We start from the raw sequence: 26007 nt of genomic DNA, 5'->3' as shown, positions 1-26007 counted from the left end.
CTATGGGGGGACAGACCACACACACAGAGAAGACAGGAGGTTACAGCTGTATGTGTCTATAGGGGGACAGACCACACACACAGAGGAGACAGGACGTTACAGCTGTATGTGTCTATGGGGGGACAGACCACACACACAGAGGAGACAGCACGTTACAGCTGTATGTGTCTATAGGGGGACAGACCACACACAGAGGAGACAGGACGTTACAGCTGTATGTGTCTATGGGGGGACAGATCACACACACACAGAGGAGACAGGACGTTACAGCTGTATGTGTCTATGGGGGGACAGACCACACACACAGAGGAGACAGGACGTTACAGCTGTATGTGTCTATGGAGGGACAGACCACACACACAGAGGAGACAGGACGTTACAGCTGTATGTGTCTATGGAGGGACAGACCACACACACAGAGGAGACAGGACGTTACAGCTGTATGTGTCTATGGGGGGACAGATCACACACACACAGAGGAGACAGGACGTTACAGCTGTATGTGTCTATGGGGGGACAGACCACACACACAGAGGAGACAGGACGTTACAGCTGTATGTGTCTATGGAGGGACAGACCACACACACAGAGGAGACAGGACGTTACAGCTGTATGTGTCTATGGAGGGACAGACCACACACACAGAGGAGACAGGACGTTACAGCTGTATGTGTCTATGGAGGGACAGACCACACACACAGAGGAGACAGGACGTTACAGCTGTATGTGTCTATGGGGGGACAGACCACACACACAGAGGAGACAGGACGTTACAGCTGTATGTGTCTATGGAGGGACAGACCACACACACAGAGGAGACAGGAGGTTACAGCTGTATGTGTCTATGGGGGGACAGACCATACACACAGAGGAGACAGGACGTTACAGCTGTATGTGTCTATAGGGGAACAGACCACACACACAGAGGAGGCAGGACGTTACAGCTGTATGTGTCTATGGGGGGACAAACCACACACACAGAGGAGACAGGAGGTTACAGCTGTATGTGTCTATGGGGGGACAGACCACACACACAGAGGAGACAGGACGTTACAGCTGTATGTGTCTATGGGGGCACAGACCACACACAGAGGAGACAGGACGTTACAGCTGTATGTGTCTATGGGGGGACAGACCACACACACAGAGGAGACAGGACGTTACAGCTGTATGTGTCTATGGGGGGACAGACCACACACACAGAGGAGACAGGAGGTTACAGCTTTATGTGTCTATGGGGGGACAGACCACACACACAGAGGAGACAGGAGGTTACAGCTGTATGTGTCTATGGGGGGACAGACCACACACACAGAGGAGACAGGAGGTTACAGCTGTATGTGTCTATGGGGGGACAGACCACACACACAGAGGAGACAGGAGGTTACAGCTGTATGTGTCTATGGGGGGACAGACCACACACACAGAGGAGACAGGAGGTTACAGCTGTATGTGTCTATGGGGGGACAGACCACACACACAGAGGAGACAGGAGGTTACAGCTGTATGTGTCTATGGGGGGTCAGACCACACACAGAGGAGACCGGACGTTACAGCTGTATGTGTCTATGGGGGGACAGACCACACACAGAGGAGACAGGACGTTACAGCTGTATGTGTCTATGGGGGGACAGACCACACACACAGAGGAGACAGGACGTTACAGCTTTATGTGTCTATGGGGGAATAGACCACACACACAGAGGAGACAGGACGTTACAGCTGTATGTGTCTATGGGGGGTCAGACCACACACACAGAGGAGACAGGAGGTTACAGCTTTATGTGTCTATGGGGGAACAGACCACACACAGAGAGGAGACAGGATGTTACAGCTGTATGTGTCTATGGGGGGACAGACCACACACAGAGGAGGCAGGACGTTACAGCTGTATGTGTCTATGGGGGGACAGACCACACACACAGAGGAGACAGGACGTTACAGCTGTATGTGTCTATGGGGGGACAGACCACACACACAGAGGAGACAGGAGGTTACAGCTGTATGTGTCTATGGGGGGACAGACCACACACACAGAGGAGACAGGACGTTACAGCTGTATGTGTCTATGGGGGGACAGACCACACACACAGAGGAGACAGGACGTTACAGCTGTATGTGTCTATGGGGGGACAGACCACACACAGAGGAGGCAGGACGTTACAGCTGTATGTGTCTATGGGGGGACAGACCACACACACAGAGGAGACAGGACGTTACAGCTGTATGTGTCTATGGGGGGACAGACCACACACACAGAGGAGACAGGACGTTACAGCTGTATGTGTCTATGGGGGGACAGACCACACACACAGAGGAGACAGGACGTTACAGCTGTATGTGTCTATGGGGGGACAGACCACACACACAGAGGAGACAGGAGGTTACAGCTGTATGTGTCTATAGGGGGACAGACCACACACACAGAGGAGGCAGGAGGTTACAGCTGTATGTGTCTATGGGGGGACAGACCACACACACAGAGGAGACAGTACGTTACAGCTGTATGTGTCTATAGGGGGACAGACCACACACAGAGGAGACAGGACGTTACAGCTGTATGTGTCTATAGGGGGACAGACCACACACAGAGGAGACAGGACGTTACAGCTGTAAATGTCTAGAGGGGGACAGACCACACACGTAGGCTGCAGCTCCCTCCCCACCACATACCTGGGTCAGTGACATTATATGATAACAGATTTGTGTATTGTATAACACCCCACACACTGCTTCACCACTGCCACGTACCATTTTGCCCCACATGGCAGCACATTAGGGGGACCGCAATTCGGCAGCATGTGTAGTACTACTAAGCCAAAGCTTGCCATAACCGGATCCTTATGATGGCATCATACTGGTCCTCTAATCCCAATGCTTACTTGTATCTGAATATTAGAATGTAAGCTCTTGGGACAAGGAACAAATAACATAAAGTCTTCTTACTTTCTTTTGATAATATTACTGACAGAGAGGAGCAGGCGACACAACGTGCCCGGGACGAGGACTACAGATGACTACATCCCTCCATATACAATATATTATCTCTGCGACATCTCCTTTAATGTGATTTACAGGACTCATCGCCCCCTTAGTTTATTTCTCGGTTTCTTATCCTGCGTTATTTATTGTAACAATGTGTCACCGATGACAGTCCGCTCCCCGAGTGATCTTACTGAAATCTGAGAAACATTAAAAACTGTAATAACAGCAGATAGAAGCCCCCCCACAGAGCGTAATTACAGACAGATGCTTTATACCAGATTATCAGATTTGCGTCCTCAATAATCCGATATAAAACATTATGTCTCCGCGAGCAGCGGCTCTAGAATGCTGATTTCTCCAAGCGGGCGAGAGGAGACGGAAACGAGGACACGGAATGGCGGCATAGTCGTGTAACTGCATACATCAAGCCGCTGGCGGGAGGGGGTTCATAAGAAGGACAATGTCCAGGCCACTGGCACGCACGCTCTACTGCTCCCAATCATACCAGGAGGAACATGTGGCTGCGGCCAAGAGAAGAGGGGCAGGCGGAGGTAGGGAAATGAAGAGGCTCTGTCACAGGAGAAAAACAGGATGGTGGTGGTAAATGGGGGCCAGGTCACAGCAGAGGAAGGGAGAGGGGGGCAGGTCACAGCAAAGGAAGGGAGAGGGGGGCAGGTCACAACAAAGGAAGGGAGAGGGGGGCAGGTCACAGCAGAGGAAGGGAGAGGGGGGCAGGTCACAGCAAAGGAAGGGAGAGGGGGGCAGGTCACAGCAAAGGAAGGGAGAGGGGGGCAGGTCACAGCAGAGGAAGGGAGAGGGGGGCAGGTCACAGCAAAGGAAGGGAGAGGGGGGCAGGTCACAGCAAAGGAAGGGAGAGGGGGGCAGGTCACAGCAGAGGAAGGGAGAGGGGGGCAGGTCACAGCAGAGGAAGGGAGAGGGGGGCAGGTCACAGCAGAGGAAGGGAGGGCAGGTCACAGCAGAGGAAGGGAGAGGGGGCAGGTCACAGCAGAGGAAGGGAGAGGGGGGCAGGTCACAGCAGAGGAAGGGAGGGGGGGGGCAGGTCACAGCAGAGGAAGGGAGGGGGTGCCAGGACACAGCAGAGGAAGGGAGAGGGGGGCATGTCACTGCAGTGGAAGGGAGAGGGGGCAGGTCACAGCAGAGAAAGGGAGGGGGGGGGCAGGTCACAGCAGAGGAAGGGATGGGGTGCCAGGACACAGCAGAGGAAGGGAGAGGTGCCAGGTAACTGCAGAGGAAAAGAAAGATGCCAGGTCACAGCAGAGGAAGGAAGAGGTTCCAGGTCACAACAGAGAAAGGGAGAGGTTCCAGGTCACAGCAGAGGAAGTAAGAGGTGGCCAGGTCACAGCAGAGGAAGGGAGGGGGGGCCAGGTCACAGTAGAGGAAGGGAGGGGGGGCCAGGACACAGCAGAGGAAGGGAGAGGTGCCAGGTAACTGCAGAGGAAGGGAGAGATGCCAGGTAACTGCAGAGGAAAATAAAGATGCCAGGTCACAGCAGATGAAGGAAGAGGGTCCAGGTCACAGCAGAGGAAGGAAGAGGTGGCCTGGACACAGCAGAGGAAGGGAGAGGTGCCTGGTCACAGCTGAGGAAGGGAGAGGTTCCAGGTCACAGCAGAGGAAGGAAGAGGTTCCAGGTCACAGCAGAAGAAAAGAGAGGTGCCAGGTCACAGCAGAGGAAATGAGAGGTGCCAGGTCACAGCAGAGGAAAAGAGAGGTGCCAGGTCACAGCAGAAGAAGGAAGAGGTTCCAGGTCACAGCAGAGGAAGGGAGAGGTTCCAGGTCACATCAGGGGAAGGGAGGGGTTCCAGGTCACAGCAGAGGAAGGGAGAGGGGCCAGGTCACAGCAGAAGAAAAGAGAGGTGCCAGGTCACAGCAGAGGAAAAGAGAGGTGCCAGGTCACAGCAGAGGAAAAGAGAGGTGCCAGGTCACAGCAGAGGAAGGGATAGGGTCCAGGTCACAGTAGAGGAAGGGAGAGGTGCCACATTACTGCAGAGGAAAAGAGAGATGCCAGGTCACAGCATAGGAAGGAAGAGGTTCCAGGTCACAGCAAAGGAAGGGAGAGGTTCCAGGTCACAGCAGAAGAAGGGAGATGTGCCAGCTCACAGCAGAGTAAGGGAGAGGTGGCCTGGTCACAGCAGAGGAAGGGAGAGGTGCCAGGTAACTGCAGAGGAAAAGAGAGATGCCAGGTCACAACAGAGGAAGGGAGAGGTTCCAGATCACAGCAGAGGAAGGGAGAGGTGCCAGGTCACAGCAGAGGAAGGAAGAGGTGCCACGTCACAGCAGAGGAAGGGAGAGGTGCCTGGTTACAGCAAAAGAAAAGAGAGATGCCAGGTCACAGCAGAGGAAGGAAGAGGTTCCAGGTCACAGCAGAGGAAGGGAGAGGTTCCAGGTCACAGCAGAGGAAGGGAGAGGTTCCAGGTCACAGCAGAGGAACGAAGAGGTTCCAGGTCACAGCAGAGGAAGGGAGAGGGTCCAGGTCACAGCAGAGGAAGGGATAGGTTCCAGGTCACAGCAGAGAAAGGGAGAGGATCCAGGTCACAGCAGAGGAAGGGAGAGGGTCCAGGTCACAGCAGAGGAAGGAAGAGGTGGCCTGGACACAGCAGAGGAAGGGAGAGGTGCCTGGTCACAGCTGATGAAGGGAGAGGTTCCAGGTCACAGCAGAGGAAGGAAGAGGTTCCAGGTCACAGCAGAAGAAAAGAGAGGTGCCAGGTCACAGCAGAGGAAATGAGAGGTGCCAGGTCACAGCAGAGGAAAAGAGAGGTGCCAGGTCACAGCAGAAGAAGGAAGAGGTTCCAGGTCACAGCAGAGGAAGGGAGAGGTTCCAGGTCACATCAGGGGAAGGGAGGGGTTCCAGGTCACAGCAGAGGAAGGGAGAGGGGCCAGGTCACAGCAGAAGAAAAGAGAGGTGCCAGGTCACAGCAGAGGAAATGAGAGGTGCCAGGTCACAGCAGAGGAAAAGAGAGGTGCCAGGTCACAGCAGAAGAAGGAAGAGGTTCCAGGTCACAGCAGAGGAAGGGAGAGGTTCCAGGTCACATCAGGGGAAGGGAGGGGTTCCAGGTCACAGCAGAGGAAGGGAGAGGGGCCAGGTCACAGCAGAAGAAAAGAGAGGTGCCAGGTCACAGCAGAGGAAAAGAGAGGTGCCAGGTCACAGCAGAGGAAGGGATAGGGTCCAGGTCACAGTAGAGGAAGGGAGAGGTGCCACATTACTGCAGAGGAAAAGAGAGATGCCAGGTCACAGCATAGGAAGGAAGAGGTTCCAGGTCACAGCAAAGGAAGGGAGAGGTTCCAGGTCACAGCAGAAGAAGGGAGATGTGCCAGCTCACAGCAGAGGAAGTGAGAGGTGGCCTGGTCACAGCAGAGGAAGGGAGAGGTGCCAGGTAACTGCAGAGGAAAAGAGAGATGCCAGGTCACAACAGAGGAAGGGAGAGGTTCCAGATCACAGCAGAGGAAGGGAGAGGTGCCAGGTCACAGCAGAGGAAGGAAGAGGTGCCACGTCACAGCAGAGGAAGGGAGAGGTGCCTGGTTACAGCAGAAGAAAAGAGAGATGCCAGGTCACAGCAGAGGAAGGAAGAGGTTCCAGGTCACAGCAGAGGAAGGGAGAGGTTCCAGGTCACAGCAGAGGAAGGGAGAGGTTCCAGGTCACAGCAGAGGAACGAAGAGGTTCCAGGTCACAGCAGAGGAAGGGAGAGGGTCCAGGTCACAGCAGAGGAAGGGATAGGTTCCAGGTCACAGCAGAGAAAGGGAGAGGTTCCAGGTCACAGCAGAGGAAGGGAGAGCTTCCAGGTCACAGCAGAGGAAGTAAGAGGTGGCCTGGTCACAGCAGAGGAAGGGAGGGGGGGCCAGGTCACAGCAGAGGAAGGGAGGGGGTGCCAGGACACAGCAGAGGAAGGGAGAGGTGCCAGATAACTGCAGAGGAAGGGAGAGATGCCAGGTAACTGCAGAGGAAAATAAAGATGCCAGGTCACAGCAGAGGAAGGAAGAGGGTCCAGGTCACAGCAGAGGAAGGAAGAGGTGGCCTGGACACAGCAGAGGAAGGGAGAGTTGCCTGGTCACAGCTGAGGAAGGGAGAGGTTCCAGGTCACAGCAGAGGAAGGAAGAGGTTCCAGGTCACAGCAGAGGAAGGGAGAGGTTCCAGGTCACAGCAGAGGAAGGGAGAGGTTCCAGGTCACATCAGAGGAAGGGAGGGGTTCCAGGTCACAGCAGAGGAAGGGAGAGGGGCCAGGTCACAGCAGAGGAAAAGAGAGGTGCCAGGTCACAGCAGAGGAAGGGAGAGGGTCCAGGTCACAGTAGAGGAAGGAGAGGTGCCAGGTCACAGCAGAGGAAGGGAGAGGTGCCACATAACTGCAGAGGAAAAGAGAGATGCCAGGTCACAGCGGAGGAAGGAATAGGCTCCAGGTCACAGCAAAGGAAGGGAGAGGTTCCAGGTCACAGCAGAGGAAGGGAGATGTGCCAGCGCACAGCAGAGGAAGGGAGAGGCGGCCTGGTCACAGCAGAGGAAGGGAGAGGTGCCTGGTCACAGCAGAGGAAGGGAGAGGTGCCAGGTAACTGCAGAGGAAAAGAGAGATGCCAGGTCACAACAGAGGAAGGGAGAGGTTCCAGGTCACAGCAGAGGAAGGGAGAGGTGCCAGGTCACAGCAGAGGAAGGAAGAAGTTCCAGGTCACAGCAGAGGAAGGGAGAGGTGCCACGTCACAGCAGAGGAAGGGAGAGGTGCCTGGTTACAGCAGAATAAAAGAGAGATGCCAGGTCACAGCAGAGGAAGGAAGAGGTTCCAGGTCACAGCAGATGAAGGGAGAGGTTCCAGGTCACAGCAGAGGAAGGGAGAGGTTCCAGGTCACAGCAAAGGAAGGGAGAGGTTCCAGGTCACAGCAGAGGAAGGGAGAGGTTCCAGGTCACAGCAGAGGAAGGGAGAGGTTCCAGGTCACAGCAGAGGAACGAAGAGGTTCCAGGTTACAGCAGAGGAAGGGATAGGTTCCAGGTCACAGCAGAGGAAGGGAGAGGTTCCAGGTCACAGCAGAGGAAGGGAGAGGTTCCAGGTCACAGCAGAGGAAGGGATAGGGGCCAGGTCACAGCAGAGGAAGGGAGAGGTTCCAGGTCACAGCAGAGGAAGGGAGAGGTTCCAGGTCACAGCAGAGGAAGGGAGAGGGGCCAGGTCACAGCAGAAGAAAAGAGAGGTGACAGGTCACAGAAGAGGAAAAGAGAGGTGCCAGGTCACAGCAGAGGAAGGGAGAGGGTCCAGGTCACAGTAGAGGAAGGGAGAGGTGGCAGGTAACTGCAGAGGAAAAGAGAGATGCCAGGTCACAGCAGAGGAAGGAAGAGGTTCCAGGTCACATCAGAGGAAGGGAGAGGTTCCAGGTCACATCAGAGGAAGGGAGAGGGTGCCAGGTTACAGCAGAGGAAGGGAGAGGGTCCAGGTCACAGTAGAGGAAGGGAGGGGTGCCAGGTCAAAGCAGAGGAAGGGAGAGGTGGCAGGTAACTGCAGTGGAAAAGAGAGATGCCAGGTCACAGCAGAGGAAGGGAGAGGAAGCCAGGTTACTGCAGAGGAAAAGAGAGGTGCCAGGTCACAGCAGAGGATGGAAGAGGTTCCAGGTCACAGCAGAGGAAGGGAGAGGTTCCAGGTCACTGCAGAGGAAGGGAGAGGTTCCAGGTCACAGCAGAGGAAGGGAGAGGTGCCGGGTCACAGCAGACTAAGGGAGAGGTGGCCAGGTCACAGCAAAGGAAGGGAGAGGGGCCAGGTCACAGCAGAGGAAGGGAGAGGGGCCAGGTCACAGCAGAGGAAGGGGGAGGTGCCTGGTCAAAGCAGAGGAAGGGAGAGGGGCCAGGTCACAGCAGAGGAAGGGAGAGGTGGCCTGGTCACAGCAGAGGAAGGGAGAGGTTCCAGGTCACAGTAGAGGAAGGGAGGGGTGCCAGGTCAAAGCAGAGTAAGGGAGAGGGTCCAGGTCACAACAGAGTAAGAGAGAGGGTCCAGGTCACAGCAGAGTAAGGGAGAAGTTTCATGTCACAGTAGAGTAAGGGAGAGGGTCCAGGTCACAGCAGAGGAAGGGAGAGGGCCTAGGTCACAGCAGAGTAAGGGAGAAGTTCCATGTCACAGCAGAGTAAGAGAGAGGGTCCAGGTCACAGCAGAGTAAGGGAGAAGTTTCATGTCACAGCAGAGTAAGGGAGAGGGTCCAGGTCACAGCAGAGGAAGGGAGAGGGTCCAGGTCACAGCAGAGTAAGGGAGAAGTTCCAGGTCACAGCAGAGGAAGGGAGAGGTGCCAGGTCACGGCAGAGGAAGGGAGAGGTGCCAGGTCACAGCAGAGGAAGGGAGAGGGTCCAGGTCACAGCAGACTAAGTACACCTGTTCATGGTAACTGAATTCTCAGCAGGATAATGTGTCCTGACGCACCACAATCATTGTTCAGGAATAGTTTATGGAACAGGACAAAGAGCCAAAAGGTGGTGACTCTGCCACCAAACCCCCCAGATCTCCGTCTGAGCCTGCATCTGTGGGACGTGCTGGAGTCACTTCAGACCTTTGGAGGCCGCACCTTGTACCATGCAGTACCTGCTGCTGACGTCCTGCTGCCACATACCCCAGGACACCTGCGGAGTGTACGCCATGACGGGACAGAGTGATTATGGCGGCACTATATCAGACAGGGGACCCCTGTATTCTCCCCGATATAAGGCTGATATTCCAGGTTACAGCTCCTGGCATTAGGAGGGTAATCAGCCAGCCTGCGGGATAACACTGTACAATAAAGATGGACACTGACATAATATACAGTATAATAAGCCGCTGTCTATACCGGCGCCCTGTCATAACGGGAGGATAATCTATTTACGGATCTGACACTCGCTATAAACAGCCCATAAATCAGTCAGCGCTCCCGGTATAGTAAATCAGTGATACCGGTGCTGGTGGGTGAGTGACGGGAGGTTATGTCACCGGAGCAGGGAGTGGAGCGGAGCATTAATCAGGCAGGTAATGTGTCCTGTGTGTCACGGCTCAGCCAGGGAACACTGCTACACTACACAGCAATCCAGCGGGAACAGAACGCCCTGGAACCTTACATGTCTTCTGTACAACGCAAATAAGACGGCTGGAGAATCATTCTTCTCCCCTTTACCTGCCCACAGGTAACTCATCTGCTCTCCTGCCCCGTCCACAAAAAGCAGTCCCAGGACTGAAAGGGGAAACAGCAAATAGCAGTAACGGTGCACCCGGACACACCTTGCTGCAACGCAGGGGGGTATACACATGTATTATGTTTGCATGCAGAGTAAATAATGGCTGCTTCTGCATGTAGCCCACTCATGCTGGCAGCTGTATTCTCACACTGCAATGTAGCTCTGAGCAAGGACATGCCCTACTCACACCATATGCCCGGTACACACCAGGGTGACCCGCTCACAATCACGTGGAGTGCACGACCCGCTGACGGTGTGCACCTTGAGCGGGTTCCGATCTGACCGACCCACAGGGCAGCGCATCGGATGGGGATCGCAGCAGAACAGGCAAAAAAGGGCCCAATCTACCTACAATCTACATCCAATCGGTTGGTATTGGATCTAGATTGATGGGAATGAGCCCATGTCGTTCTGGTGTGTACCCTACATAACTCTCTGCATGTTACATCTGCCCCCTCTGCAGTGCAGCATGATGTTACCCAGCTGCTCAGTTTTCTGGCATGTAGGCCACACATACTGGGCAGCTTTTTTCTCACACTGTAATGTAGCTCTGACCGAGGACACGCCCCTCCCACACCTAACGCTCTGCACATGTTACATCTGCCCCCTGCAGTGCAGCATGATGTGTACCAGTAGATAAGATAAGTAACTGGCTGCTTCTTTATGTAGCCCATAGACACTGGGCAGCTGTATTCTCACACTGTAATGTAGCTCTGACCTAGGACATGCCCCTCCCACACCTAACGCTCTGCACATGTTACATCTGCCCCTGCAGCACAGCATGGTGTTACCCAGGTGCTTGGTTACTGGCTGTAGCCCACTCATGCTGGGTAGCTGTATTCTCACACTGTAATGTAGCTCTGACCTAGGACATGCCCCCCCCCCCCACACACACACATAATGCTCTGCACATGTTACATCTGCCCCCTGCAGTGCAGCATGATGTGTACCAGTACATCAGTTACAGGCTGCTTCTGTATGTAGCCCATATACACTGGGTAGCTGTATTCTCACACTGTAATGTAGCTCTGACCTAGGACATGCCCCTCCCACACATAACGCTCTGCACATGTTACATCTGCCCCCTGCGTGCAGCATGATGTGTACCAGTACATCAGTTACAGGCTGCTTCTGTATGTAGCCCATATACACTGGGCAGCTGTATTCTCACACTGTAATGTAGCTCTGAGCTAGGACATGCCCCTCCCACACATAACTCTCTGCACATGTTACATCTGCCCCCTGCAGTGCAGCATGATGTGTGCCAGTAGATCTGACCTAGGACATGCCCCGCCCACACCTAACGCTCTGCACATGTTACATCTGCCCCCTGCAGTGCAGCATGATGTGTACCAGTAGATCTGACCTAGGACATGCCCCGCCCACACCTAACGCTCTGCACATGTTACATCTGCCCCCTGCAGTGCAGCATGATGTGTACCAGTAGATCTGACCTAGGACATGCCCCGCCCACACCTAACGCTCTGCACATGTTACATCTGCCCCCTGCAGTGCAGCATGGTGTGTACCAGTAGATCTGACCTAGGACATGCCCCGCCCACACCTAACGCTCTGCACATGTTACATCTGCCCCCTGCAGTGCAGCATGATGTGTACCAGTAGATCTGACCTAGGACATGCCCCGCCCACACCTAACGCTCTGCACATGTTACATCTGCCCCCTGCAGTGCAGCATGATGTGTACCAGTAGATCTGACCTAGGACATGCCCCGCCCACACCTAACGCTCTGCACATGTTACATCTGCCCCCTGCAGTGCAGCATGGTGTGTACCAGTAGATCTGACCTAGGACATGCCCCGCCCACACCTAACGCTCTGCACATGTTACATCTTTTGCAATTGCCAGAAATCTAATGAGACCGGGGATAAGATACCTGCCATTCGCCTACGCGGGCACCCCAAATATCTACTCACTAGTAGTACCCCGGGACCATAGCTCAGAGGAACAATTACACAACAACCAAGATGCTCCCTAATGTATGTTACTGTAGGTGAGGCCGCCTGGCAGCCATGTGATCACAATTCCGATGCCCAGATGACATCAATGATGGGATCCAACCTGTCCGTCACCCAGACTTTGGCTACAAAGCGTAGCGGAGGGGATTTCACCATGAAGAAGAACATGACAAATCAGTCTGTCACGCAGGCTGCTACTTATCCTAGACGTCCCAATCCCATCCCGAGCTGAGCCGGGGCTGTAGCATTGGGAACATTGGAAATGAAGATGTTGCAGAAACAAAAGGTAACAGTTTTTTGCCGTTATGAAATGATCAATCGGCAGCGAAACGCGTCAGCTGGAACTATCGGCTGATTTAGTGATGGACTGACCGGCCTGGGAGCCTCCGCTGCTGCTGGGAAGTGATTCTGTATGCGGCTGAGTGACTCTAGAAGTGGGTCTCCGGGGACTGGTGCGGACGGCGTTATCCTGTAAGTGTTTCACGGGTCTGGTGATTATAGGACTCCGCACAGGGACCTGTCTGGTATAGGAGTCTGGTACAATTAACAGATTCATTGCCGGCAGTAGAAATATAACACCCGAATCTCTGATACCGTGAGACATTTATTATATCACGGAGAAGGGAGATATCGGCTGCTAGTTCATCAGTGGATATCTGATATACAGGGCGCTGAAATGTGATAGGCCGGTGCAGCCTGTTTGGCACCTGGCGTCAGTGTTGATTACATCTGTAACACACAATAATAGAACCACAGATGTGTCCTAACCTGAGATCTCAACAGGGACCCCTCAGGCCAAGCGATGGTCGCGCGCAAACCCCAATGCTGAGCGCACATGCAGTATGGTCAGTGTCCCGCTCTCCTCCGTCTCTGGGCCCATTACCGGAACACAGCGACATGTGCAGGGTGGAAGACGAGAGGAATCCTCCCGGGATGTGCGATTTGTAACGGTGTTCAAAAGGAATGTGGCGAATTCTGTGATTTGGTCGCACCAGGCTTCTTTGCGCGTTACCTGTTTACTCACATAAGGGCGAGCAGCTTCCGCTGATTAAAATGTTGAAATAGACAAAAAAAAATCATGTCGTCTTTTGACCTGTTGGCATTTGAAATGTCGGCAATTTGACTGTGTCGGTATTTTGACCACTGGCATTCTGCATATAGGAAGCTGCATATCATATTTTAATCAGCAAAAGCTGCTTGTGCATCTATTAGCTCTGTTTTGTGAATAGGGTGCATTTTAATGGATTCCAGAGTCCTGCCGCGGCGCGACTAGAAGGGCAGTGCCAATAACATATGCACCGTGCCCATATACCAGTGCCCCTGCGGACAACAGAAAACTCTCACAAACAATGTCTCCTGTGAGCAGCAATACTGACAGCACCATATCATTGGCCACATGCCGTAGTAATAACTATATGTGCATGGTCAGCCGTCGCTGCGTGAGGGTTATCCATAAATAACGTGGGCTGCGGCCTGTGGGGGGGGGGGGGTTGTGCCCCAACTACCACACTGAATTCGGATCAACACGCCGTTCGGTTATGGGCATAATCTTATTACTATGTCATCACAAAATGTCCCTTTTATACCGCTAGAACGGCTGCTAGTCTGTCTTCTCGCTCCAATTTGCATACTGGAGCCATCGGCAGGGCTGACTGGATGCGACAAGCTGCTGGACTTTGATTCATATGCACACAAGTCATATGTAATCTATACAGCGAGTGTCCCTGCTTTCTGTCATGTCCTCATTTCCATCTGTTGATAAGGAATCAGCTGTTTCCCATTTTGTTGGCTCCCGGGGACACGTTCTGTTCCCCATTTGTGTCAGTGACAGCAGAACAGGAGCGCTGATACTTTCTGCCGGGATAAATTGTATTTGCACTCCCGCTTAGGAATATGGCAATTCACTTGAAGTCACACTGAGCACAGTGGCCGCTGGGACGTCAGCACAGGAGGAGCGGAGAACAGGGCTATGCGGCAGGAATAGCACACACTTATTGCACCAATCTCCATATGCTAAGTGGCTGTAACCAAAGTCGTCCTCTGTTCTACAGAACATTGTGATTCTCTACCCAGAAATACACCTTCAGGTACTATAGATGTATGGAAGGTTAATACTGCCATCTAGAGGCAATATGCGGTAAGACAGGCACTATTATTATTGGCCAAAGCACATACTGTATACAGTGTGGCTTATACAGAGCTAATCGCAAAAAAAGGGGCCAGATCCTTGAGAAAACCATTACTCCCATAAGTACAGCAATTAGAACTCCCTGATTCCAAGTGATGGCGTCTGAATTCACCATTCTAAGCGTATCAGAAAACACCACGTAGGCCAAAAGCTGCAGATGCGCCCGGTCTCTGAATATCACATGCGTTCTGGAAGTTTGAATGGAATCTACTTCAAACAACATTTTGGGAAAGACAGATGCTAGAGGGCCCACTGAACCTCTACTATCTGTCAGGGGAGCACAACGCTTACTGTGGGGATAAAGAAGCACTGCCATGTTGTGACCATGAAAACCCCTGGCAACAAGCAAGAAACCACCTAGCAACGAGCCTGCATCCACATGGCAACGCAAGAAAGCTCCTGGCAACAAACATGTAACCCACTGACAATGAGCTTATAATGCCTGCCAATGAGCATGTAACCCCCTGATAATGATCTGGGTACCCCTGGCAACGAGTCTGTAACCCATAGCAATTACCCTGTAACCCCTGGCAATGAGCAAGTAACCCCCAAATAATGAGCTTAACACCCCTGGTAATGAGACTGTAACTCTCTGCCAACAAGCATGTACCAGCTGGCAACAAGCTTGAAACCCCCAGGCAACGAGTATGTAGCCCCCTGGCAATGAGCACATAACCCCGGGCAATGAGCATATAACCCCTGGCAATGAGCATATAACCCCTAGCAATGAACATATAAGCCCTGGCAATAACCATGTAACCCCTACCAAAGATCATTTAACCCCTAGCAACAAGCATGTAGCCCCCTGGCAATGAGCATGAAACCCCTGGCAATGAACATATAACCCCTGCCAAAGAGCATGTAACCATTAGCAACGAGCAAGAAACCATTGGCATTGAGCATTAAATCACTGTCACCAAGCAATAAACCCTGGCAACGAGTATATAGGTAAAAAAAAAAATTATAATTAATGTATAATCACCACCTGTCTCCCTGCACCATTACCGTATGAACTAAAACTGGGAACAGCGCTTACCATGCGTCCTACAGGTATGCTACCCTATACAATGTGGGAAGTTTGTCGCCACGCCCTGTTATATACAGTATGTGTCTGTGACTTTGCACACGTGACGATGATGAGACCGCGGACAGAGACGATGACATAGTGGTGAGGACATGACATAATACTGCGGGGGTGAGATACATTGCAAAGTGTCCTCACCTGGTACAGAGCCAGCGAGTGCCCGTATCTCTGCAGAGGCCCGCGAAGTACTGGCACCACGTTCCATATACTGCTCTCCACATTGTAGCTGTAATAAGAGAGTCATGGATTACATACAGCATGACAAGCAGCAGCCAATCACTGAGTGCCTGTTATCTACCGCGCCGCCGTGCATCACTCGCAGGTGTCACGCACTGCATGTGTACTGAGGCTGGATGTATGAGGTATATCACGCTGCACGGTGTACTGAGGCTGGATGTATGAGGTATATCACGCTGCACGGTGTACTGAGGCCGGATGTATGAGGTATATCACGCTGCATGGTGTACTGTGGCTGGATGTATGAGGTATATCACGCTGTACTGAGGCCGGATGTATGAGGTATAACACGCTGCACGGTGTACTGTGGCTGGATGTATGAGGTATATCACGCTGCACGGTGTACTGGGGCTGGATGTATGAGGTATATCACACTGCACGGTGTACTGAGGCTGGATGTATGAGGTATATCACGCTGCATGGTGTACTGAGGCTGGATGTATGAGGTATATCACGCTGCATGGTGTACTGAGGCTGGATGTATGAGGTATATCACACTGCATGGTGTACTGAGGCTGGATGTATGAGGTATATCACGCTGCATGGTGTACTGAGGCTGGATGTATGAGGTATATCACGCTGCACGGTGTACTGAGGCTGGATGTATGAGGTATATCACGCTGTACTGAGGCTGGATGTATGAGGTATATCAGGCTGCACGGTGTACTGAGGCCGGATGTATGAGGTATAACACGCTGCACGGTGTCCTGTGGCTGGATGTATGAGGTATATCACGCTGCACGGTGTACTGGGGCTGGATGTATGAGGTATATCACGCTGCACGGTGTACTGAGGCTGGATGTAGGAGGTATATCAAGCGGCACGGTGTACTGAGGCTGGATGTATGAGGTATATCACGCTGCATGGTGTACTGAGGCAGGATGTATGAGGCATATCACGCTGCATGGTGTACTGAGGCTGGATGTATGAGGCATATCACGCTGCATGGTGTACTGAGGCTGGATTATGAGGTATATCACGCTGCGCGGTGTACTGAGGCTGGATGTATGAGGTATATCACACTGCATGGTGTACTGAGGCTGGATGTATGCGGTATATCACGCTGCATGGTGTACTGAGGCTGGATGTATGAGGTATATTACGCTGCATGGTGTGCTGAGGCTGGATGTATGAGGTATATCACGCTGCACGGTGTACTGAGGCTGGATGTATGAGGTATATCACGCTGCACGGTGTACTGAGGCTGGATGTATGAGGTATATTACGCTGCATGGTGTGCTGAGGCTGGATGTATGAGGTATATCACGCTGCACGGTGTACTGAGGCTGGATGTATGAGGTATATCACGCTGCATGGTGTACTGAGGCTGGATGTATGAGGTATATCACGCTGCAGGGTGTACTGAGGCTGGATGTATGAGGTATATCACGCTGCATGGTGTACTGAGGCTGGATGTATGAGGTATATCATGCTGCACGGTGTACTGAGGCTGGATGTATGAGGTATATCACGCTGCATGGTGTGCTGAGGCTGGAGGTATGATGTATATCACGCTGCATGGTGTACTGAGGCTGGATGTATGAGGAATATCACGCTGCACGGTGTACTAAGGCTGAATGTATGAGGTATATCACGCTGCACGGTGTACTGAGGCTGGATGTATGAGGTATATCACGCTGCACGGTGTACTGAGGCTGGATTATGAGGTATATCACGCTGCATGGTGTACTGAGGCTGGATGTATGAGGTATATCACGCTGCACGGTGTACTGAGGCTGGAGGTATGATGTATATCACGCTGCACGGTGTACTGAGGCTGGGTGTATGAGGTACATCACGCTGCATGGTGTAATGAGGCTGGAGGTATGAAGCACTGCATGGCGTGCTGAGGCTAGAGGTATGAGGACGCCTCGGTATGGCACCAGGCTGGCACTAACCCCTACATTACACCTCGTTGTGTGGCATACTTACTTGAGCAGCATCTGGAAGGAGCTGTAATTAAAGGAGTAGCCTCCGATCACCCACATAAACTTCCCATGCAGGACGGCCTTATGGGAGGCGCGCCCCACCGAGGGGCTGAAGGGCTTGACGTTGGGCAGGATCCAGTAGGAGTCGGTGGAGGGGACGTTCAGTGAGCAGTCCGGACCTGAGAACAATATGACATCCATCAGTCCAGTGACCGCAGAGTGAGGTCACAGAGAGCGTTAGATGGGACATAGCGCTACAAATCAGCGTGGTGATACATTGCGCCTGTCTGGGAAGCGTTCAGGACACAAAAACAATGAGTGCCGCATGCAAATCATCACTCTCTGTACCAAATGTCATAAGGCACAAGCGCTAGATATATCATACCATGCCAATAGTGGTGGGACAGGAGAGACGCTCAGCTACCATGTGGCACAAGACGGGTACATCTGATATTAGCAGAGACACCAAGTATGGGTTCCTCACGCCCAATTCAGCGATGGACACAGTACACACAGCAGTTATGCCTTTGGACGCGGTTGCTGTATGCTAATACTGTATGTGTCCACCGGCGTCTGTGACCGCTGCTGCATCCAAGGACCGCTATGTATAGCATTACTTCTACAAGTTCACATTACATAGAAACATGGGGGAAATGTAATAGGATGAGCAATTTAGAAAGATTTGGTAAGAAATCTCCAGGTTTTTTTAAAGCGGCAATCATTTACACTACAAGATCAGACTGGTTTTGCAGTGTGAATGATTGCCGCTTTAAAAAAACTGGAGATTTCTTACCAAATCTCTCACTTTCTGAATCTCTCATCCTATTACATTTCACCCCATAGGGAGGGATCCATTTAATGTGATAAGGGAGTTTTTCACAATTTTCTACTGATATGTTTTTACAAGGAATCCAATTAGATCTCAGAAAATATTTTTCATGCAGAAACACACAGGAGTATTGAAACCCATGTGTTTTTGCCACTGGAGCTCTAAAAACTACCGCTTAGGCAGGTGAAACAAAATCCCCAATAAGCTGCTGGTCATGCCAGCCTATCAGGGCTAGCCCCAAAGTAGTAACGCAGGACGACGGTCCCCACTGCGTAAGAATTATAATCCTCTAGGGTAATGGAGGATTTGGGTACAGCTCCCAATGATGCCCATATATTACACAGATAACAACTCGCTGTCCTGTACACAAAACATATGCCAGTCCCATATGGCGGAGATGCAAACATAGCCCACTAGCTGGCACATCCTGTGGGTCAGTGCTCCCAGCATCAGCACAGCTGCGTCCTTTAGCAAGTTGTGGCACTCACAGGAGCGTAGAGCATCTAGAGGGGTACCAGACTCACCAGTGTCGGTACCAGACTCACCAGTGCCCGAACCAGACTCACCAGTGCCCGAACCAGACTCACCAGTGCCCGAACCAGACTCACCAGTGCCGGTACCAGACTCACTAGTGCCCGAACCAGACTCACCAGTGCCCGAACCAGACTCACCAGTGCCCGAACCAGACTCACCAGTGCCAGTATGGTATGCAGTATGGTGTATACAGAGGTATAGTGTGTACAGCGGTATGGTGTGTACAGCTCTGTGTGATTTGTCCTCTTAGTGATATGGCAGGGTGGAGTGATACAGCACTCAGTGATATGGCAGGGTGGAGTGATACAGCACTCAGTGATATGGTGGGGTGGAGTGATACAGCTCTCAGTGATATAGCAGGGCGGAGTGATACAGCTCTCAGTGATATGGCAGGGTGGAGTGATACAGCACTCAGTGATATGGCAGGGTGGAGTGATACAGCACTCAGTGATATGGCAGGGTGGAGTGATACAGCTCTCAGTGATATGGCGGGGCGGAGTTATACAGCACTCAGTGATATGGCAGGGTGGAGTGATACACCTCTCAGTGATATGGCAGGGTGGAGTGATACAGCTCTCAGTAATATGGCAGGGTGGAGTGATACAGCACTCAGTGATATGGCAGGGTGGAGTGATACAGCACTCAGTGATATGGCAGGGTGGAGTGATACATCTCTCAGTGATATGGTGGGGCGGAGTGATACAGCTCTCAGTGATATGGCGGGCGGAGTTATACAGCACTCAGTGATATGGCAGGGCGGAGTGATACAGCTCTCAGTAATATGGCGGGGTGGAGTGATACAGCACTCAGTGATATGGCAGGTTGGAGTGATACAGCTCTCAGTAATATGGCGTGGTGGAGTGAAACAGCACTCAGTGATATGGCAGGGTGGAGTGATACAGCACTCACTGATATGGCAGGGTGGAGTGATACACCTCTCAGTGATATGGCAGGGCGGAGTGATACAGCTCTCAGTGATATGGCAGGGCGGAGTGATACACCTCTCAGTGATATAGCAGGGTGGAGTGAAACAGCACTCAGTGATATGGCAGGGTGGAGTGATACAGCACTCACTGATATGGCAGGGTGGAGTGATACACCTCTCAGTGATATGGCAGGGCGGAGTGATACAGCTCTCAGTGATATGGCAGGGCGGAGTGATACAGCTCTCAGTGATATGGAAGGGTGGAGTGATACAGCTCTCAGTGATATGGCAGGGCGGAGTGATACAGCTCTCAGTGATATGGCAGGGTGGAGTGATACAGCACTCAGTGATATGGCAGGGTGGAGTGATACAGCACTCAGTGATATGGCAGGGTGGAGTGATACAGCTCTCAGTGATATGGCGGGGTGGAGTGATACAGCTCTCAGTGATATGGCAGGGCAGAGTGATACGCCTCTCAGTGATATGGCAGGGTGGAGTGATAGAGCTCTCAGTGATATGGCAGGGTGGAGTGATACAGCTCTCAGTGATATGGTGGGGTATAGTGATACACCTCTCAGTGATATGGTGGGGCGGAGTTATACAGTACTCAGTGATATGGCAGGGCGGAGTGATACAGCTCTCAGTAATATGGCGGGGTGGAGTGATACAGCACTCAGTGATATAGCAGGGTGGAGTGATACAGCTCTCAGTGATATGGCAGGGTGGAGTGATTCAGCACTCAGTGATATGGCAGGGTGGAGTGATAGAGCTCTCAGTGATATGACAGGGTGGAGTGATACAGCACTCAGTGATATGGCAGGTTGGAGTGATACAGCTCTCAGTGATATGGTGGGGCGAAAGTTATACAGCACTCAGTGATATGGCAGGGCGGAGTGATACAGCTCTCAGTAATATGGCGGGGTGGAGTGATACAGCACTCAGTGATATGGCAGGGTGGAGTGATACAGCTCTCAGTGATATGGTGGGGTATAGTGATACACCTCTCAGTGATATGGCAGGGTGGAGTGATACAGCACTCAGTGACATGGCAGGGCGAAGTGATACAGCACTCAGTGATATGGCAGGGTGGAGTGATACACCTCTCAGTTATATGGCAGGGCAGAGTGATACAGCACTCAGTGATATAGTGGGGTATAGTGATACACCTCTCAGTGATATGGCGGGGCGGAGTGATACAGCACTCAGTGATATGGCAGGGTGGAGTGATACAGCACTCAGTGATATGGCAGGGCGGAGTGATACAGCTCTTAGTGATATGGCAGGGTGGAGTGATACAGCTATTAGTGATATGGCAGGGTGGAGTGATACAGCACTCAGTGATATGGCGGGGCGGAGTGATACAGCTCTCAGTGATATGGCAGGGTGGAGTGATAGAGCTCTCAGTGATATAGCAGGGTGGAGTGATACAGCACTCAGTGATATGGCAGGGTGGAGTGATACAGCTCTCAGTGATATGGCGGGCGAAGTGATACAGCTCTCAGTGATATGGCAGGGTGGAGTGATACAGCTCTCAGTGATATGGCAGGGCGGAGTGATACAGCACTCAGTGATATGGCAGGGCGGAGTGATACAGCACTCAGTGATATGGTGGGGTATAGTGATACAGCTCTCAGTGTTATGGCGGGGTATAGTGATACACCTCTCAGTGATATGGCAGGGCGGAGTGATACAGCTCTCAGTGATATGGCAGGGTGGAGTGATACAGCTCTTAGTGATATGGCAGGGCGGAGTGATACACCTCTCAGTGATATAGCAGGGTGGAGTGATACAGCACTCAGTGATATGGCAGGGTGGAGTGATACACCTCTCAGTGATATGGTGAGGCGGTGTGATGCAGCTCTCAGTGATATGGCAGGGTGGAGTGATACAGCTCTCAGTGATATGGCAGGGTGGAGTGATACAGCTCTCAGTGATATGGCAGGGTGGAGTGATACAGCTCTCAGTGATATGGCAGGGTGGAGTGATACACCTCTCAGTGATATGGCAGGGTGGAGTGATACAGCACTCAGTGATATGGCGGGGCGGAGTGATACAGCTCTCAGTGATATGGCAGGGTGGAGTGATTCAGCACTCAGTGATATGGCAGGGTGGAGTGATAGAGCTCTCAGTGATATGACAGGGTGGAGTGATACAGCACTCAGTGATATGGCAGGTTGGAGTGATACAGCACTCAGTGATATGGCAGGGCGGAGTGATACAGCTCTCATTGATATGGCAGGGTGGAGTGATACAGCACTCAGTGATATGGCAGGGCGAAGTGATACACCTCTCAGTGATATGGCAGGGTGGAGTGATACAGCACTCAGTGATATGGCAGGGTGGAGTTATACAGCTCTCAGTGATATGGCAGGGCAGAGTGATACAGCACTCAGTGATATGGCAGGGTGGAGTGATACAGCACTCAGTGAAATAGCATGGTGGAGTGATACAGCTCTCAGTGATATGGCAGGGTGGAGTGATACAGCTCTCAGTGATATGGCAGGGCGGAGTGATACAGCACTCAGTGATATGGCAGGGTGGAGTGATACAGCACTCAGTGATATGGCAGGGCGGAGTGATACAGCACTCAGTGATATGGCAGGGTGGAGTTATACACCTCTCAGTGATATAGCATGGTGGAGTGATACAGCACTCAGTGATATGGCAGGGCGGAGTGATACAGCACTCAGTGATATGGCAGGGTGGAGTGATACAGCTCTCAGTGATATGGCAGGGTGGAGTGATACAGCTCTCAGTGATATGGCAGGGTGGAGTGATACACCTCTCAGTGATATGGCAGGGTGGACTGATACAGCTCTCAGTGATATGGCAGGGTGGAGTGATACAGCACTCAGTGATATGGCAGGGCGGAGTGATACAGCACTCAGTGATATGGCAGGGTGGAGTGATACAGCTCTCAGTGATATGGCAGGGTGGAGTGATACACCTCTCAGTGATATAGCATGGTGGAGTGATACAGCACTCAGTGATATGGCAGGGTGGAGTGATACAGCTCTCAGTGATATGGCAGGGTGGAGTGATACACCTCTCAGTGGTGGTGTGAGCTGTGCCTTGTAGCCCCGTCTTCTGGACATAGTTTTCCTGGGAATAAACCTTTACTGCTCCTAACATATTGCTTGGACTTCTCTTCATCATTGTAGCGACCACTGTGGTATATTCACACTGTATACAATAACTAGGTGATTCATCGCGCCCTACGGGCGCTCTTCACACCGGCGTAAGGGGCTACGCCCCTTAATTTGTGAACATTTGTATTGTGAGAAATATGGTTAGAATTGTATGAAAGATGCCCTGTATTGCAGCTTCTGGCAGTGGGTGAGGGTCCAGCGTGGCAGCACAGGAGTACCGGACGGTGGCCCTGAGTCAGTGTCTCCTCCTACTGGGTGGGAGTTAGGGTGCATGAGAGCAGGAGGCTGGGATATGAGGCATGATAGGGGTATGTGGGCAACACAGCATCAGCGATTACCCAGTGGTGGAAGTTACGGTTCAGGAGAGCAGGAAGCTGGGTAGTGATAGGGGTGTGTGGGCATACGGGGGGACTAAAGAGGGTGGTGGACACTGTGCAGCTTCTGCCAGTGGGTGAGGGTCCAGCGTGGCAGCACAGAAATACAGGAGTCAGTGTCTCCTCCGACTGGGTGGGAGTTAGGGTGCATGAGAGCAGGAGGCTGGGCGGTAAAGCATGATAGGGGAATGTGGGCAACACAGGGTGAGCGGGTCTCCACTGGCGGAAGTTACGGGGCAGGAGAACAGGAGGCAGGGCAGTGTCCTCCCACATTGATGGCAAAAGTATTCAACATCGGCCATAAACTATCGATTATTTGAAAATCAGTGATGGTCGATGGGCATCCCTAGAACTGGAGGAGGGTGGGGGACAGTATGCAGCTCCCGGCAGTGGGTGAGCGTCTCCTCCCACTGGGAGGGAGTGAGCGTGCATGAGAGCAGGAGGCTGTATAATAGTGGTATGTGGGCAAGACAATGATAAAAGTTGTGGCGCTGGTGCAGAGGGCAGTGGGGAAACCTGCAGTGCGGCAGCCAGGGCCGGATTTCCCACCTAGGGGCGGTACCTGCTTGTGGTGGTACAGGATCCCCCATTGTCACGTGGGTACGTGAAATGCGGGAGCAGGGGCTGCGGTGGTCCGCTGGGGGGTGGAATTGCCGGAAGGGGGTCTGGGGGGTCTGCAAATTGCGGGAGGGGGGGTGGTGTGTGGGGATCCGCAGTTAGCGGGAGGGGGCGGGGGTCCGCAAATCGTGGGCAGGGGCGCGGGGGGGCTTGAATCGTGGGAAGGGCGGTCCGCAAATTGCGTGGGGGGTTGTCGGGGTTAGTGAATTGCGGGAGGGGGGGTTGCGGAGGTCAGTGAATTGCGGGAGGGGCGCGTGGGGTGCCGTGAGTCAAGGGGGGGTGGTGCTGGGGTCCGTGAATCACGGGAGGGGTCATGAATCGCAGGAGGGGGGGGTCGTGGGGGGGCTGCGAATCGCAGGAGGGGGGGGTGTGGGGGGTTGCCGTGAATTGCATGAGGGGGGCGTGAATCAAGGGAGGGTGGGCGCAGGGGGGTGGTGCGGAGGTCTGTGAATCGCGGGAGGGGGCATGAATCGCGGGAGGGGGGGTCGTGGGGGGTTCCGAATCGCAGGAAGGGGGGTATGGGGTGTGCCGTGAATTGCGTGAGGGGGGCATGAATCGCGTGAGGGGGGGTCCCCGAATGTGTGAATTACGGGGCGGTTGCAAATCGCGAGAGGTGCCGAGGGGGCCCGCAAATTGCGGGAGGGGGGCGCTACGGGGGGTTTCGTGAATCGCGGGAGGGGGGGTCGTGGGGGGTTGCGAATCGCAGGAAGGGGGGTGTGGGGGGTGCCGTGAATTGCGTGAGGGGGGCATGAATCGCGGGAGGTGGGGTCCCCGAATGTGTGAATTAGGGGGCGGTCGCAAATCGCGAGAAGTGCCGAGGGGGCCCGCAAATCGCGGGAGGGGGGCGCTACGGGGGGTTCCGTGAATCGCGGGAGGGGGCGGCGCGAATTGCGGGAGGGGGGTCGCAAATCACAGTAGGGGGTGCCGTGAATCGCGGGAGGGGGGGTCGCGGGGGGCCCTTTTAATGCCGGGAGGGGGGGTCGCAGGGGTCCGGCGAATCGCGGGAGGGGAGGATGCAGGGGTCCTGCGAATCGCGGGAGGGGGCTCGCGGGAGGGAGGGGTCGCTGGGGTCCTGGCAGAGGGTAGGGATGAGCAGGAGTAATGGTGAATGGTGGCTGTGGAGTAATAGTGGATGGTGGGCGTGTACTGTAGCCCTGGCTGGGCGGGGGGAGGTGATGTCAAGGGGGTGGAACGTCAGACACATGAAAGTGAAACTGTTCTACACAGGAACGTTCTCCACAGGGGTTGAGTGACAGATCTGGCTAAATATATAAGAGATAATACTGAGCCCCACACTGCGGTGTAATCTCTCATCCAGCCACTAGGGGTCACCGGGTGATCAGGTAACATCCAGGAAGATATCTTCTATTATACCCAGATTCGGGTGTGGATTAGCTCACTGACAATGAATAGATTGATATCGACATTGACAAAAGACGACACAAGCAATAGGTCAATGCATGAAGAGGTCGACATGAGATTTTTTTAGAGGAATATTTTGTGTCATTGTTGACACCCGAGCACACGGACTGACAATTAGTGTAGCACGTACCCTCACTCCGCTACGCCTGCGCTCGTCACCCTTTACCATTCCCAATCGGAGAACATGTGGATCGTTAAGCAGGAAAAACTCCCCAAAAATGAAATGGTTTTGGTGTTGACCTAGACATTGTCTGTCAGCTACCCAGAGACCCCTGGGTCCATGGCGGTTCTGCAGAAGCCACAAGCCCCTTAGTAAGAGAACTCGGAATAACGACACTTATTTGTATGACATAACTGATGGAACAGGAAACATCACAGCAATAACTGCGCACAGTGTAATCATGGAACTGAACATGACTGACACTGCCCTCAGCCTGCAGCCGTCTCCTGAGCTAGCTGTGATTGGCTGTTGTGTGGAGAAGATGCTTGTGATTGGCTGGTAGAAAAGGGAGGGGGAGGGGGGGGGTTTGGGGTCACCTATGTAACTGTTTAAATTACGTTTTATAATTGTGTC

At 53.0% G+C, this 26007-nt stretch overlaps 1 protein-coding gene across 1 annotated transcript in view; it reads right to left on the bottom strand.

The window, feature by feature from the left end:
• Positions 1-26007, bottom strand: part of ATRNL1 (attractin like 1) — a 656009-nt gene that overhangs the window by 515051 nt on the left and 114951 nt on the right. Inside the window, exons 7-8 of the mRNA XM_083149894.1 lie at positions 17587-17761; positions 15556-15643 (exon numbers count right to left, since the gene is read on the bottom strand). Coding sequence (XP_083006020.1) covers positions 15556-15643; positions 17587-17761 — 263 coding nt within the window. The remainder of the gene's footprint in view (positions 1-15555; positions 15644-17586; positions 17762-26007) is intronic.

Source organism: Crinia signifera, chromosome 6 (genome assembly GCF_055691185.1).
Source record: "Crinia signifera chromosome 6, ASM5569118v1, whole genome shotgun sequence".
NCBI lineage: Eukaryota > Metazoa > Chordata > Amphibia > Anura > Myobatrachidae > Crinia > Crinia signifera.
The sequence above is the reverse complement of the archived record's forward strand: the minus strand, read 5'-3'. Positions and strand labels throughout refer to the sequence as shown.